The 16,854-nt window shown below is 34.6% G+C and overlaps 2 protein-coding genes across 11 annotated transcripts; one reads left to right on the top strand and one right to left on the bottom strand.

Annotated features, from left to right (window-relative positions):
- The first annotated feature begins 587 nt into the window (after positions 1–587).
- Positions 588–7,996, top strand: LOC104094422 (probable inactive leucine-rich repeat receptor-like protein kinase At3g03770). Of its 5 annotated transcripts, none has more exons than XM_009600352.4 (9): positions 601–738; positions 903–1,014; positions 1,471–2,933; positions 3,345–3,478; positions 5,179–5,419; positions 5,543–5,748; positions 5,861–5,898; positions 6,333–6,444; positions 7,463–7,996. In XM_009600352.4, exons 3-9 carry the CDS (start codon positions 1,598–1,600, stop codon positions 7,736–7,738), a joined length of 2,343 nt encoding a protein of 780 aa, XP_009598647.1. In that variant the 5' UTR covers positions 601–738; positions 903–1,014; positions 1,471–1,597; the 3' UTR covers positions 7,739–7,996. The 5 variants fall into 5 exon arrangements, 4 of the variants coding, with proteins under 4 accessions (XP_009598647.1, XP_009598649.1, XP_070047666.1 ...); XM_009600354.4 differs by having other exon boundaries at positions 906–1,014; XM_070191565.1 differs by having other exon boundaries at positions 601–1,014.
- A 2,115-nt stretch (positions 7,997–10,111) lies between these two features.
- On the bottom strand, positions 10,112–15,123 carry LOC104094423 (histone-lysine N-methyltransferase SUVR3). Of its 6 annotated transcripts, none has more exons than XR_001968944.3 (3): positions 14,368–15,123; positions 12,006–12,700; positions 10,112–11,887 (listed from the first exon to the last, which is right to left on the bottom strand). XR_001968944.3 is itself a non-coding variant. In XM_018770191.3 (3 exons), the coding sequence occupies exons 1-2, from the start codon at positions 14,966–14,968 to the stop codon at positions 12,312–12,314; spliced, it is 990 nt and encodes a 329-aa protein (XP_018625707.1). In that variant the 5' UTR covers positions 14,969–15,123; the 3' UTR covers positions 10,112–11,887; positions 12,308–12,311. The 6 variants fall into 6 exon arrangements, 3 of the variants coding, with proteins under 3 accessions (XP_018625707.1, XP_018625706.1, XP_009598650.1); XR_685895.4 differs by having other exon boundaries at positions 10,112–11,016; positions 11,312–12,700; XR_685894.4 differs by having other exon boundaries at positions 10,112–10,771; positions 10,809–12,700.
- Positions 15,124–16,854: the final 1,731 nt, after the last annotated feature.

Consider the following 16,854-nt stretch of genomic DNA (forward strand, 5'->3'; position numbering starts at 1 on the left):
GAGTGAAACTGGGGACATCTCTTATAAGATATTGAGATAACACTAAGATGTATAAAATCATAAGAAAACAACACGATGGTGAATTCTAGACAGTGAAGTATTACTAAAAATTATTGAAAATATCCTTGTTCAAGTTATGAGATAAATTAATATATATGATGATGGCGGATCCAGGATTTAAATCTTATGAGTTCAATTTTAAGGTTTTTAACATTGAACCCATTATATTTTTAAAGTTATGGTTCATATCTATTATTTTTATAATTTTAATGAATTTTTACATATAAATTTTTACTCCGCGTCGAAAGTTATGAGTTCAATTGAACCAGTAAATTGTATACTACATCCGCCTCTGATGATGATCATTTAGTGAGAAACATTACTTTCTTTGGGCAATATTGTCTCTACTCACGTTTAGTTGTCATATTAGGCTTTCCGTAATCATTTGACTAGTTCTGACTGCAGTGTTGAACGTCAACTGTTTTGTTTATCAAGTAAAAAACTTACTTTTGAAATTATATGGAACAATAGAAAATTAATTTCTATGTTATGCAACTTGCAACACATATAGTTAAAAAGAAAGAGAATTGAAAAGCTACTTCCTTGAAGATTTGCCCAATATTATAAGATAATCATTTTTAAAAACATTGCGACCCGGCCTTAATCAAAAGAAGTTAAGTGTGGGCAAGAGGATGGCTTCTAACCAACTTTCTTGGTCTTTGAGCTCTGATTTTGTTGGTAATTATAATACAACTGACATTTCTTTTCTGCTTTCATATCTTTAGTCAAGATTCAGGGTGTTTCCCTTCCGTAAAAGCTATCAATATTCTATTTTGCACTACTTTATTCTTGATAAAAATGAAAAGAACTAACTACATAAATTTATTGGTCATTGTTTGAAGAAGACTAGTTGGTGTAAGCCTATGAATTTTTCTGTGAAGAAAAGTTGGTTTTTACTTCATTTGAAGGTTACCATGATTCCTTGAAGTTCCTCAAAGTTCTTCTGTAAAACAGGTAAAGCCTCCATTACTGTGAGCTTTTAAGAATCTCTACTCTTCTATACTAATCTACTACTATAAGTTAAAAGCAGAGATAGTTGTATTTATACTTTATGTAGTTATGTGTCTGATTATACAACTAAATGCAAAATCTTTGCAACATTCATTCATTATTTCTTTTTTCAATTTGGGATGATTATCTCACTATTTTCATATCATATGTTGCACCTCATTCCTTAATGTTGCACTTTGGATCAATTGCTGAAGAATTATCTCTAAGTTTTCCTCTATATGCAGGGTTTTTTTTTTTTTTTTGGGGGGGGGGGGGGGGGGGTTATTGTTTTTGCCACTTACATTTTTACTCCACTTTCTGAAGTGAATTTGCAGGATTTTAAGTTATTATTACTATTAAGTTTCTTATTCTTAACCTTTTAACCTCCTCCCTTTTTCTTTTCAAATTCTATGGATGCAGAGTTTGATTTTGTTGGATTACTGAGTTTGAGCTCTAGAGAGTATTTTACAAGTTCTGATGCAATTGCAGTGTTCTCCAGAAAATTCTCAGTTCTTTTTAAAAGAGTTGTTGAGCCAGTCTTGTGCTGATGGAAAAAGATTTGGGACTTGAAAAGCTACTGGTTTTGTTTTTGGTATTAATCTCAATCAGCTATTCAGAGCAATTACAATCTTCTCAAGTGCAAGGCCTTTTGAGAATTCGACGTCTTTTGAACTATCCAACAGCTTTGAATAGTTGGAACAATGACACTGATTTCTGTAAGATTGAGCCAACTTCAACTGTCACTGTTGTGTGCTATGAAGAAAGCATAACTCAGTTGCACATAATAGGGATAAAGGGGGGTTCCCCTTTACCCAAAAACTTCTCTGTTGGTTCATTCTTCACTGCCCTTGTCAAGCTTCCTAGCTTGAAAGTCCTTAGATTAGTTTCTCTTGGTTTATGGGGGCGCTTGCCTGGAAAACTTTCAAGACTGTCAGCACTGGAGATACTTGACTTAAACTCAAATTACTTTCACAGTGGCATACCCAAAACAATTTCATCATTAACTGACCTCCAAACCTTACTGCTCGATGGAAATAGGTTGACTGGCAGAATTCCGGATGGGCTTGGTTCGCTTTCTGTTTTGGCAGTTTTGAGTATGAAGAACAATTCATTAGATGGACCTTTGCCAGATACACTGCGAGATATGAAAAATCTTCGGATACTTTCACTTTCGAGGAATAATTTTAGTGGGGATGTGCCTGATCTTAGCAGTTTAGGAAACCTTCAAGTTTTAGAATTAGAGGACAACTCTTTTGGACCGAAATTTCCTCAAGTTGGAAGCAAAATAGAAAGCATTGCGCTGAGGAATAATAAGTTCACTGCAAGCATTCCAGAGAAAGTTCAGTCCTATTATCAGCTTGAACATTTTGATATTTCTTCCAACAGATTTATGGGGCCATTTCCTCCATCCTTGCTATCTTTCCCATCCATAACTTACCTGAATGTTGCAGGAAACAAGTTGACAGGAATGCTTTTTGAAGATAATCCATGCAACGCTGCATTAGACTTTGTTGATCTGTCTGCTAATCTGTTGACCGGAACATTACCTAGTTGCCTTCTCTCTAGTTCGAGGAATAGGATTGTGCATTTCTCTAATAACTGTTTAGCAACCGGAGACAGAACTCAACATCCATTTTCTTTCTGTCGAAATGAGGCTTTGGCTGTCGGCGTCTTACCTCATCATCAAAGACAAAAACCTGCTTCTAAAGTGGTTCTTGCCTTGATAATTTGTGGTAGCATCACCGGCGGAGGCATACTAGTATGCCTGACCATCTTGATTGTCAAATCTTTTCTTGCAAAGAAGGCTGCCCAGAAAACCCAATCCAGATTCATTTCAGAAGATGCATCATCCTCATATACCTCAAAGTTGTATACAGATGCAAGTAAGGTTCCTCTCTTCTGTTTCTGCCCATATTCTTTGTATTTCATATACTTTGAAACAAATTACACCTTCTTTCAACTTCCTATATCAATCGGTGGGAGGTGTTAGTCCTATACATTGTTTGTTACCAACACAGATAGAGAAGTTGGAAGCTAAAATATTCTCATATTTAGCTAATTAGGAAATTATGAACGTTTTGGTTGAATCTTCTTAAGTTTATAGTCTTGAGAGATTCTGAATTACAGACCCTTTGCCTCAATAACCAAGTTCCTGTTCAAGCTTGAAGCTTAGGTATATTTGCACCCTGTTTCCTATATGCATAAAGGAAGAAAAGAAAAATTCCCTCGCTCTCTTTGGTTTCCTTTAATTCCTGAGTATAGCTAACTTGATTCCTCGGTATTTCTTGTATAAGGATACATTACTCAAGCAATGAAGCTAGGAGCACTCAGTCTTCCATCTTATCGGACCTTCTCGTTAGAAGAACTTGAGGTGGCTACAAACAACTTTGATACAGAAACTTTTATGGGTGAAATGTCTAATGGCCAGGTATATATATATGAAGTCAGTAATTACTTCCGTCCTTCTTTCGTGCTGTAGCGAGGAAAAGCCGAAAACCATACATGATTTTTGGCTTTAGACTCAAAGTCATACATATTCTTTCACATGAAGCACTAATAGTACATTTACTTTAACAAAGTGGTGCACTTTTAGTCATAACACTGAGAAAAAGCCCAAAAACATACATTATCTTTGGCTTTAGACTCAAAGTCATACATATTCTTCCACATGGAGCACTAATAGTCCATTTACTTTAACAAAGTGGTGCACTTTTAGTCATAACACTAAACACATTTTAATTTTTAACAGAAATCTAAGATCTGACAAAATATCTGTTCCCTTTATTTTCTTGTTTACCGAAAGAAATAAAGATGACAGATTTATCTAGATAACAAATAGTAAATATACATAGAATTTATTTACTATTTATCTATTTACTATACGTAAAATATACATTTTACTAAGATATGTTAAACACCGTTAATTTTTATTTGCAATGATTTTTATCTAGATAACCTCAAATGTTAGCTAGATTTTTTATTATATACATAATATTTACTATACGTTGACATAAAATAAATATATGTAAAATCATTGCTGAGAGTAAATAAATATTTACTATACGTTGGCATAAAATAAATATATATTTATTAGATTTTTTTATTTTATGGGAGTCAACATATAGTAAATATACATAAAATAAAAATAAATATTATGTATATAATAAAAAATCTAGATAACATTTGAGGTTATCTAGATAAAAATCATTGCAAATAAAAATTAACGGTGTTTAACATTTCTTAGTAAAATGTATATTTTACGAATATTAAATAGATAAATAGTAAATAACTTCTATGTATATTTACTATTTGCTATCTAGATAAATCTGTCATCTTTATTTCTTTCGGTAAATAAGAAAATAAAGGGAACAGATATTTTGTCAGATCTTAGGATTTCTGTTAAAAATTAAAATGTGTTTAGCGTTATGACTAAAAGTGCACCCCTTTGTTAAAGTAAATGGACTATTAGTGTTCCATGTGGAAGAATATGTATGGCTTTGAGTCTAAAGCCAAAGATAATGTATGTTTTTGGGCTTTTTCTCAGTGTTATGACTAAAAGTGCACCACTTTGTTAAAGTAAATGTACTATTAGTGCTCCATGTGAAAGAATATGTATGACTTTGAGTCTAAAGCCAAAGATCATGTATGGTTTTGAGCTTTTCCTCTGCTGTAGCATTGATGTCTTTGAGTGTTATACTTGAGAGTTGGTGCTGACTTGTAGTAGTTTCATCCATTCTTTGTCGTTTTGGCACAAAAGAATGAGTGTAACTCTTGAAGTTTTTGACCCCGCCTCTTATTGCTTTAGAATTTTCAATAGATTCTGTTAATATCTTTATCCTAGTCTAAAATATTTTTCCGCACTTAGCTGCTGAGCTAGTTGCTGACCATGCAAAACGGTTTAGTAATTTGTATAGACGTAAGCGTGTCAAATGGTTATGGCATATGGATATAAGTACTCTGTATGGATCATTCAAAATACATCAAAACCCAACTAGAATTCTATGTATGCGTACCCCTATCTGAGAATCACGCCTGAGCTTTTAACAGCTTCCCAAGAGTAAACCCTACTAATATTAGCAGCTGTTTTGGAGGACAAGGGTTCACAAACTTACTCTGATTTGGTTTCAGATGTACAGAGGCCAGATGAGAGATGGTTTAAATGTTACCATTAGATGCCTGATAATGAAAAGAAGCAACACTACTCAAAATTTTATGCATCACATAGAGTTGATATCCAAGCTCAGATATTGTCATTTGGTCAGTGCTCTTGGACACTGCTTTGAGTGTTACTTGGATGATTCAAGTGTTAGCAGAATATTTCTCGTCTTTGAGTACGTACCTAATGGGACCCTAAGGAGCTGGATTTCAGGTAATTACTTAAGAAGCATCAACACTTCTACAGTGTTAGTTGTAATGTGATTAATTCAAATGCTTAGCTGGATTATATGTTTGGAAATTTGATGCTCTTTGTTCCTCACTATCCTATTTGCAGATAGACATGGTAGACAGAAACTAACTTGGACACAACGTATAGCAGCTGCAACAGGGGTAGCAAAGGGCCTACAGTTCTTGCATAATGGAATTGTCCCTGGTATCTTTTCAAATAACTTGAAGATAACAGATATCATGTTGGATCAGAACCTTGTTGCCAAAATTAGCAGCTACAATTTGCCTATTCTGTCGGAGAATGTAGGAAAGGTGTGATGACCAACTTCCCAAAGTTCTATGTTCATTCTTCCACTCACACTTACAAAAGAAGTTTATATATTGCCGTAATATCAATAATTGCCAACACTGTGCATATTTGCAGGAATACTGTCACACTTTTCCAGCTGGTTATAAGGAGAGGTGTGTACAAATTACTGTCAAATTGGAGCAGCATAGTTTAAACAACAAAATCACCTAAGCTTTGTGGTTTTCATGTCTATTATACAGTGGGATTGATTTCAGTTCTGGTTCAATTTTTCCCATGAACCTCTTAGATGCACACAAAGACGTAAACCAACGAAGAAATATAGTATTAGAATAGCTAAAGCAGTTAATTTTGAAATCGTAGTGTTTCCGCATAGCCTTTAGTTACTTAATTTGATTATTAAGCTTACAACTTTTTAATCAATCTGACATTTCAAAACTTATAATTAATTTAGTTGCTTAGCTCAGTAATACAAATATTTATAGGCATTTCCACTTTGTTCAGAACATATTGTATTATTGAATGTAAATAAGCTGTAAGCACGGACATACTTACACTTTGTTTTACTCTTACCTATATTGATTTATAGGGAAAAATATGAAGAGAAGTTGGATGTGTATGACTTTGGAGTTATACTGCTGGAAATCATAACAGGAAGGCAGATAAATACCAGAAATGATATTCTAGTTCTACATAATAAGGTATGACTAACACTTCATCATCTAGCTGTTTTTCATTTCAGATTTTCATTTTGAACTACCAATGAGGTAAAACGTAGTGTGAGTATATGTCTCTTGAAGAAAAAAGAAATAAGATTGAAGTTTATACATGTGTCACCATAATATATGTTAGTGAGAAATCCAGGTAAACCGTAGTCATTGTCCCCGATATTTTTGAAGATTGATATTTCATAATCTAGAAATTAATGACAATTTTGAGACACCCGTAACTTTTCCCACACAAATGCTCCCCCACCCCCAAAAAATGCTACTTATATATTAACTAAAAAAGGATACCCAACTTCTGCCCTATTTACATCAACTTTTTCTGTAAAGGTATATCCTATGGTGTGTTGTCATGTGAATATTGTCAGGTTTCTGTGCATCACCTGAGGATTTAATTTGGTGGGGGAAATGGCTACAAAATTTCAAAACTTTACCTAATTTAATGCTTTTTTACTTGAGTAATTCTCTTAAATTGTATCATTAAGTAATCTTTATTTTTTCACGTAGAATCTCAAGAAAGATGTCTTGGCATTATTTTCCAACATTTTGACTCATTGTAGAAGTATGACATTTTATAAATTACATCCTTCTATAAATGACGACCATATTTAGGCAAAAGTATTGTTAGTATCTAAAGTTAGTACAAGAGGTATATGCAAAAAGTTGGAAGCCACCAAACTTCCAATAGCATGAAGCGATAAGATCTAAAGGAAACTAGTAGCATACTCTGTTTATTGACCTCTCACAAGTATTGTAAGTACTCGTCCTCCATTTCCTCAAATAGACTAAACCATCTATGGAAAATGGATGATGTTAACTTGGGTTTTTAATGTTATTCTCCAGAGTGGCCCAGGATATTATAAACCCTTTTAGAAATCCTTACTCAATCGATGAGGGGCATTTCTCTGTTGCTCAATGAAGATGATATGGCTTCATAAACAAATAATGTAAGCCTTTTGGAAATCCACTCATTTTCTCTTGTTATATTGTATAGTTGCAAGTAAGCATAATGGGCAATGAAGCATCAAGAAGGAATGTGGTTGATCCAGCAATAAGAAGTTCATGCTCGGATGAATCATTGAAGACGATGATAGAGATCTGCTGCAGGTGTTTGTATGAAGATCCAGTGGGCAGGCCTTCGATGGAGGATGTTCTCTGGAATTTGCAGTTTGCAGCTCAAGTTCAGGATGAATGGAGAGATGATTCTTCCAGCAGTTACGGCTCTCCAATTTCGCCTCTACAACCTTCAGGCCAACTCGTCATTCAATAGAGATCATGTTAAATTTATTTCGGAAGATTTTGGCAATAAAATTCTTCAAGTACTCAAGTTGTATTTGTTAGATTTAACCATTATCAAACAAACACAACTTCAAAACTTGAAGGAATTTTTCGCCAAATTTTTTTCCCTCTGCTTTCACCCGTTCTCAGATTTTTCCCGAAGTACTAGTAACTATGATCTTTTACTAATTTCTTGTATCTGAATATACTGAACATTATCATTTGCAAATATTAAAATTATTTATGGCCACACGGGGTCTAAAATTGCTATACACAGAGAAGGGTCTACAATATAATTCTCAAATTCAACCGAACTTAGTAGCTTAAGCTCACCTCGTATATGTGTTAAAAACACATTACACGTAGAAATAATATGTTCTAAACACAGAAAGTCAAATGAAAAGTGTGCTTGACTTACTATTTTCTTGTGTCTTTGTTTCCACTACTAGCTAAGTTGGAGAAAAGGCTGAACAAGTTGAGGAGGGACCTTTTATGGCAAAGGAACAGGAGGAAAAAACATTTCACTTAGTAAAGTGGTCCACAACAACAATTAACATAAAAAGGAAGTGGGCCCAGGAATAAGACCCGAAGAAACACAAGAGTAGTTTGATGATGAAATGTGATAAGTCGTGGTTCTAATGATTTGTCAAACTTCGTGGAAGAACCATATATGAACTTGATACGATCAGTTCTCTTGTGCTTATTGTAACATACTCAGTTGTCTGGTTTAATTCTCAAGGAAATCATATAAGAGAACTGCAAAGGGAACAAATAGGATCAGGTCTTCAAGTCATTGCGCAAGTCAACTATATAGTTGTTAAAGCTGTTGCACTGTACTTGCAATAATACATCATCACAGTTGTAGTTTGCTAGAATGGGAAATGCCCTTGTATCTTCTCTCTTGATCTCACATATATAAACAACATGATACAAGGTTTTGACCTAAAACTTGCAAACCCAAAAAACACATATTCTCCCAAGTGTGCAGCCGCCTCTGTTTTCCTCAAGGGCATTGAAGAACAAATCTGCTACAAACCAAGGACCACATCCCAACATTGAATATGTCTTGAGTCATTTAGTTTGTTGTGTCTTTGTCTTTTGTTATTACTTGTATTCCTACACGGCATTTTAGAAGTATTTAGTAGGACATCATTTAATCATTATTGCTTTGGTTGTTTGACTAGAGTTAGTCAAGAATGTGGCTTTGTAATAGAATTATTACAAAGAGCTTAGAATAGAGTTATTGTAAGAGGTGGAGGATTAAGAGTTTAATTCCTAGATTGCAATAGGTTGTAATACGAAGTTATGCTAAAATAAAAATGAATATAATATAAAAGTACTAAGTCGTGCTAAAATAAGTACGACTAACAAGTATTATTAATTGCATAACTAAACACTAAAGAAAAATAAAAATAGGTTATGTATTTTTATCTAGATCATTGCAAAACTAAAAAATAGATGTCCAATACATTATCATTCCTAGTCTTGAATTGAATGTCTTTGGTTAGCATTACTATTGATTTGATTTTGGTTTGAACTTTTGTTAGCATTATTTGAGTTACTAACATTTATGGGCTATAAAACTTATTGGAGCATTCAAAAGTTCTAAGTTCAACCTTGAAATAATAGGTTAAAAGATAAAACTATGAAAAAGATAAGAAATATTTATAAATTACATTACAATAAGTATTTTTATGTATTAGATATATTTGAAATTTCTATACATGTAACGTCGGGTTAGTTTGGTTTCGGTTTAACTTTTTTTAGTTAAAACCAAATCAAACCAATTATGGTTGGATTTTTTTTTTCAACACCAAACCAAATCAAACTGAATCATAGTCGGATTTTTTTCTCGATTTAACTCGGTTATCGACTTGGTGCGATTTATCGGTTTGCTTTCTAGCTACTGCTAGAAGGTGAATTTCCGTAGTGGTAATCAATTTTATTTTTAGTTGATAGTATGTGCTCTTGGCTTGCACGCAACTTGAGGTCTTGGGTTTGATATATCGTTAATTGCTAGTTGGTTCCATATCGTTAATTGCTAGTTGGTTCCATATCTTGGATATAAGCTCCTTATTTGCCTTTTTGTTCTTGTTATTTCATCTTTATTGCGGTAATATCAAACTCTCTATAACAACTACTTTGGTATTTCCTATCTTTCACTCTTAAATCTAATCTTGAGTTGAATTATTCGTAGGTGTTGGTTTCCGCATTAGTAAAGGAAGTCTGGACTTCAACAGTTAGGTTCCTGCATCCTCTGCCTTTGTTTTTATATAAAAACAAAAGAAAAAGATGAGAAATATTAAGATGATGCTATGTGTTGCATGATAACCTAATGTCTGGAGGTTTGACCTTCTTATTACAGTAACTCAAAATTAAACGGATATATTAGAATTGTTCTTTCATCGCTATTACAATCTGAAAATAAAAGTCAAGAGACAATTTTGTTAGAAGTCAAATAAATACTCTTTCTTTTGACAGGGAATAGAGACATTTGCAGAGGTAAAAGAACATTTACACAAAAGCTCTTACAAGTACAAATAATTGTAAAAGAGAGATCGATCAAAGCAAAACTAACCATACACCCAAAAGAATCATCCTTAAGCAATCAATTTTTAACCCTCAAAACAATTCCTTGCTGTTGCTCTATGTCATGCTGGGATTCATTCTTCAGATTTCCACTAGTAAATTTTAGGCAATGTCCTTGTTTTCTCCTTCCAGGTCTTTGATCTTTCTTCTTCTCTTTAGCACTAACTTTTCCCCAATCTAAAGGACCAGAACTGGTTACTTCTTTTGCTTTCTCTTTGTCTAATCTGAATTCCCAAGTGATATGTTTAAAACTACACAAGCTCCACCAGTTAGTCCCTTCCAGAATGTGCTTCAATGTATTCCTCCACTTATTTGAGTCAGCAGTTGTAATTGGTCAAACACTTCCATGAACTCCAATCAAAGAATGCTTAAACAACACCAGCATATTTTTTCAGCTTCGGAGGCATGTGCCAAATGGTTCCTGCTTCACAATCACCTCTACATGTGCCAAATGGTTCCTGCTTCACAATCACCTCTACATGTACCCTTTTAGCTTTCTTCTTTATTATCATAATCATCTGCTTAGAAGTGTCTATTTTTTCTTCAACTATTCAATCAACTATTTCTAGTGACTCCTCTTGGCATCACTTCTTTGATAAGGTCCTCTTGGCATCACTTCTTGTTGACTTGCAAAACCAAGGAGAATGCTATTATTCCTTTCCCCAACTTTATCTCCCTCAGCTGTAGAATTTAGCAAGTATAATAGCTAACAGCAGCAAATACTTATATTAAAATCGAATTAATCAACAGAGACCCTAGTCAACCACCATAAGTTTGGTTTCTGTCATGCTTCGGATTTTGAATAAAAGTCGGTAAATTCAAGAAATTCTCAAAATTCTTGTCAAGTTCATGTTTGTTTTACCACAAAATGGATTTTTTTCTTTTACTTGATCCAACCACAGAAGATGCTTTTCTTTCCTTCTTTATTTCATGTATGAAGAACCTGTTGGAATTGAATCTGAATTTCGATAGTTACCTTCTCAGTGGTCCCTTAATTTCTGAATATTCGCAAATCATTAGCATTGTCTCTTTCTTTGTCCATTAGAGTTCAACTTTGGGTAGCTGCCATTCTTCAAATCTTCCAACGACGAAGTCCACATTGAGACGGATAATACCATTTCAACAAGTAAAATAGCCAAATAAGTCTTTTCCTAGCAATTGTGTCAGACCTTTTTATATGGTTTACATCTGCATCGGTGTAATGCAATACCCTGTCATTATGGTGCTTTTTCCAAGGTCGTTTTTCATTTGACAGTAGTACGTGAACATTTTCTTTGCTGGCTTACATCTTTTTAACTTTCCCAAATATATAAATCCTAAATAACCTGCCAATTCCATTGTTCTGTCCATGCTCTTCTTCAGTCATCAAAGTGATCACAAAAGTGCCAAATATTTTGCCTCGTCCACCGCTCCCTTTTCTTGTCCACCTAGTGCCTTCTTATCCATTAGCTTTGTCTAGCAACTTGACAAACACAACATCTTCTCCTTGACGAGATAAATTCCAACAACACAATATCCTCCCTTATCAATTGAATATGAATCTAGCTTGCATCTTTCGTCACAGAACGTCATATCAGGCACAGAAAAAAAAACATTTAATTGCCGGACTGACTCTTCAAATTTTTCTTTTCTTTTTTATTCAAATCATCCGGTGTTCAAAACTCACTAACCCGACTTATCCGGATTCACACCGCTGAAAGCTCGCTATGGGAAGTTTTTAGCATCCCTACCAAAGCGGACTCCATTCCCAGGGCACGAACCAAAGAAAGTCACTGGTTAAGATTGAAGGAATCTTAATATTCCACCACACCCTTCGATGGCCTCTTCAATCTTTTCTGGATTACAGCATTGTATGCTCAACGCCATGTGCTTTAGAGCTGAACTTGATAGTGGCATGCATTGCCCCCATGTAGGAATGCACCTCGAAGTATAAATGTACCACAATGTTTAAAGCAATGGAATGTTACCTTACCACATCATGTGTGCTCTGATGGAAGGATCCCAGAACAACATGCACTACCGCAAAAGCATTGAGAGCCTGTTGGGTTAAGCGTAGTATCCCCATAACTGAAACTGAGCTCTTCATTCTCCAAAATATCTCTGGAAGAGAAAAAGCAAACTCGGGGTAGCAGTGCTCCCGAACTTCGAACTATCATTGTACAAAGGTTACCACCATCGCAGGAATGATTAATGAAACGTGCAATATTGCCAATTCTGGTAGCATCAATGTTGATTCTCATGCACACGTTTCCAGATGGAAGGTGCTCCTTCACAACCAGCAGTGCAGGCGGAAAGCGGCTACTCTTTGAAATTTTGTCATATAGTTTCTGGCGATTTCTTGCTTCCTCGGTGGTCAAAAGTTCCCCTGCAAAAAGAAAAAGAAAATCACGCTCAAAAAGGACCTTGCACATGATAAAACATTAAACTGAATTTTATAGGTCTTCAGATGGCAAAAAGCTTTTGAAATTATCATTCATAAGTAAACTGAATTTATCAAAATTTATCCTAGTAGTATGCACAAAAAGAAAACTACTAAACCCTATTGTCCTTTCATTACTTCACCTGAAAACTTTGAACTGCCTCCCTAATTCAAGTTGTTTAACCATTTAATCTTTTCACAAAACCAAAAGCATGAGCCTTATCTGCTGATTTCAACCTCCAACTCTTAGGCTCAGAAAGCCTTTCGAAAGAAAGTTCTAGGCTTATACACACGTCTGTGCTTTTGTGTATAAGCAAGAAACGGACGGAGTTAAAATCTTCCAGAGTTCACACTTCAACATGTCGTCTTTCCACCACAAGTACAACCATTACCCTCATTTAAAACCAAGGAATTTAAAAAAGATCCTACCAAAGATTCAAAATTTCTCCATAAATCACAACCACAAACTGGAAAATCAATTGCCTTAGACCATAACATTGGATCATTGGTATTCACTACAAACCCAAATTCAGTTTCCTCACTTCTGCACCTTAAGCAGCATATGGCCAGAACCGTGAGAATATTTAGTTTTTCTTGGTGTCACCTTTTTGACTTAACTCCCCTATTTCTTTATATCACAACATCTTGTTTATTGGCCCGATGTTTTTCACTGCTCAATATATGTCATATCAATTATGCATCAATTCTAAATAGTCGGAGTTGACTATATGAATCATTTGTGTTCATTCCACTTATTTCGGGCCAGTTTATTCCAATACCAATAAATTAATTTCTTTTTCTTCTCTCTCTATTTTGTTTTAAGAATTTTTTTGTGAATTGGATTTCTTTAAAACTAAAGATTCTCTAAATCTCACACTTATCCCTACACTGTGATACAAGTTTTTAAGGAGAAAAACTCCTAGCAAACAACAAAACTAGCATAAGTGTGATAACAACTGGTCCCTGTATAGAGCCTTTGTTATTATTATATTAAGAAACCAATGGTTTAATCAATATAGCTATTAATTAACAAACTCTTTCAATGATGCTCCATACTGATCAGTAAGTAAGTTTGCCTGAGATAAGAATCAATCTGAAACCTTGGGTTGGTTAAACTTTGTACCCTGGGAACATCAGCCTTGAAAAAGTTTGAACAGATTGCCCCACCAACTGAGCATTGCATGACAATCTTTATCGATTTGTCAATGTTACCATCCACATAAGCAACTGAAGAGGCATATTAGATGCAGTATCTTAAATCTAACTATCTAAAACCTTGTAATCCGCTTAATGGGAGTTCATGCGAGCATATTGTTCTGTGCCAACAGTCAATTATATCAGACTACAACTATAAACAGAAAAAGGAAAACCGTAAACCATTCCTCGATAATCCAAGGAAAAGCCTAACAAAGATCAGTTACCAACAAATAACAATTTATTTCAGAGTAATGAGCTATCAATTTACTCTCGGAATTCATTTAGCTATGGAGTACAAGTAAGGGTAGCTTACTCTAAAAATTCATTTAATACCTTGCAAAAAAACCCAAAGAAAAAAAATTTCTATTAAACAACAACAATAATAATAATAATAATAGAAATAATAACAGAAATACCTGTGTACTCGCATATGAACTTCCCTTTTGGAGTGAAATCAGCAGCAACCAAACTCCACCCTTTTATCCTATCCTTCACAACCTTCAGCTTCGCTGATACTCCTTTCTGAGTTAACCTGTTCCCGCACTCTGACCCGCACTGGCAACTCGGCCCGCATTCTCGGGTCGGCAACCCGGAAGAAAAATCCATGCACGGGCAATCCAAGTCGCAACTTTCACACCCGCACCCGTTAGAACCTTCCACCCGGATTAGGAACGGGTCCTGCCTAACCCGACCTGAACCTCCAATTTCTCCTCCCCAGCATAGACCGGCGATGGATGGGAAGGTGGGTAAGGTCTGAACAGGGGAGTAGATGAAGTAGGCGTAAAGTTCGGAGTCGACGGAGTTGAAGAAAGAAATGGGGTAAGTCTCCATGGCTCTAGAAGCGTCGGAGATTCTTCTGGAAGTAATAGATTTGGAAACTACACGTAACGCCTTGCAGGTTGCTGAGACGGACGCTAGATCTGCAGGTTCTAAGTATGGCAACACGAGATGGGCAAACCGGCAAAGTAATCCGCCGTCGTATTGTTCCCCTTCGCCGGTCCTTTGTTGTTTGTCCATTGCGTTGCACTTTCCAAGCTTGGAGAGCTCTCAGTGGATCTGACTTGTGTTTCTATGCCCTTACACTCTGTTTGGATATATTGTATTGGGATCCAACTCCTCCATCTTCCCCAAGTTCTAGCTTAGCTTTAGGATACATAGCACAAGTAAGAATAAATGGTTAAGATTTAATTAACCAAAGTAATGCCCCAACCATGGTTTAAATAATTAATAATTTGTCCATAAATATATTAATAACTTTTCTCTCTCTTCCTACTTTTTCTTTTCCTACACAGTATCTATTTGCTTGCTTATCACTTTACCCGATTATTTTATCTCTTTTCTCCCTCTACTGTAATTTTCTTTATTACAATTACAGTGACACCGTGTAATTGTTTTTTGTGGAGTCCAAGTAAAAAACAAACGTCAAATTGCTTTATCCAAAAAAAATTCACTACTTGAAGAGGTTGTTCATTGTATTTTTTTTTTGTTGGAATCAAAGTTAAAAACTTCTTTGTAGACGATGTAATAATCATAATAGGGATTTTGTCTTGTCGGAATATGAAATGAGTTAAAATATAATATTAGATGTATAATAGTTCAGATTCAAAAGTAAATGGAATGAATTGTAGATACGTTATAATGTTTGTTTTTCACTTGGACTCTATAAAAGAACAAAAATACAGGGATTATTTTTTAACTTTGATTCCCAAAAAAATACACTGAACAACTTCAACAAGAGAGAGAAAGTTTTTAATATATTTATGGACAAGTTATTAATTATTTAAATTATGGTTAGGGTTTTGCTTTAATCAATTAAATCTTAGCCATTAATTTTAACTTATGCCATGTGCCCCTAATTTAAGTTAGAACTTTGAGGAAATTGAGAGGATTCCGGATCCATTGTATTGTATTGTTTTATAAATACAATACTTGGATAGATAGTATGTTTACTATTGTTAAACAAACTTTTATGTGCAGAATATTAATATAATCTAACAACAGGAAAATAAAGGAAATAAGTGACAACTAAGTAATTTATCAAACCAAGCTAACAACGGAAATTAACGTAATAAAGGACGACAAAGATAGAGCATATGATAAAAGCAACAATGATCAAATACAGTAAAAATATGAGTGAGATGAATTTAAGGAAAACAATGCAATAACCGTTCAAATCAATGAACCTTTCCAATTTAGAATGTACAACAAAAATCACACCGAGGTATCACACCTCATGTTTTCATCTCACAAATCACAATCACAATCTTACTTATATCACCGCATGATCCTTGTATTTATTTTAAAAATAATTTTCCGAAATAGCTACACATGTTTTAGCTCCATTATCTCACCATGTGGCTTCAAGTAATTCTCTTACTAACAACACGCGTATAAATCCTACCTTATCTTACCGCAGGCATTTCAATACACACCCTTATACCACCGCATGCGTATCAATATCATAATACAATAATCAAATCGCACCTCACGTGCTCATATGTCTCAACATTGCCAAATCAACAATACCAATGTTACCACAACACATAGCCCATGACTCAACCACAATATGTACAAGAATTTCAATAACAACAAAGTGAACGAGAAATAACTCAACAAGGAGAGGTATTCCAATAACCAATAATTTCAACCACAAACGTATTGATAGCTCTCAACAACTACAACTTCAATAACTCAAAAATGAAGATATTTCCATGAAATGACACCTCCGAGTTCTAATGCATAACATAAGCTTAACAATGAAAGAGATAGCATGAAATAGCAACTACAACTAAATGTATGAGAATAACTCGACAATGAAAATATTATCATGTGACAACAACTATTAGTAAATGCATGTAAGAGTAACCTCGACAATGGAAACTAGAACATGTAATGACAACTTC

The sequence above is a fragment of the Nicotiana tomentosiformis genome, chromosome 1 (genome assembly GCF_000390325.3).
Source record: "Nicotiana tomentosiformis chromosome 1, ASM39032v3, whole genome shotgun sequence".
NCBI classification, from domain to species: domain Eukaryota; kingdom Viridiplantae; phylum Streptophyta; class Magnoliopsida; order Solanales; family Solanaceae; genus Nicotiana; species Nicotiana tomentosiformis.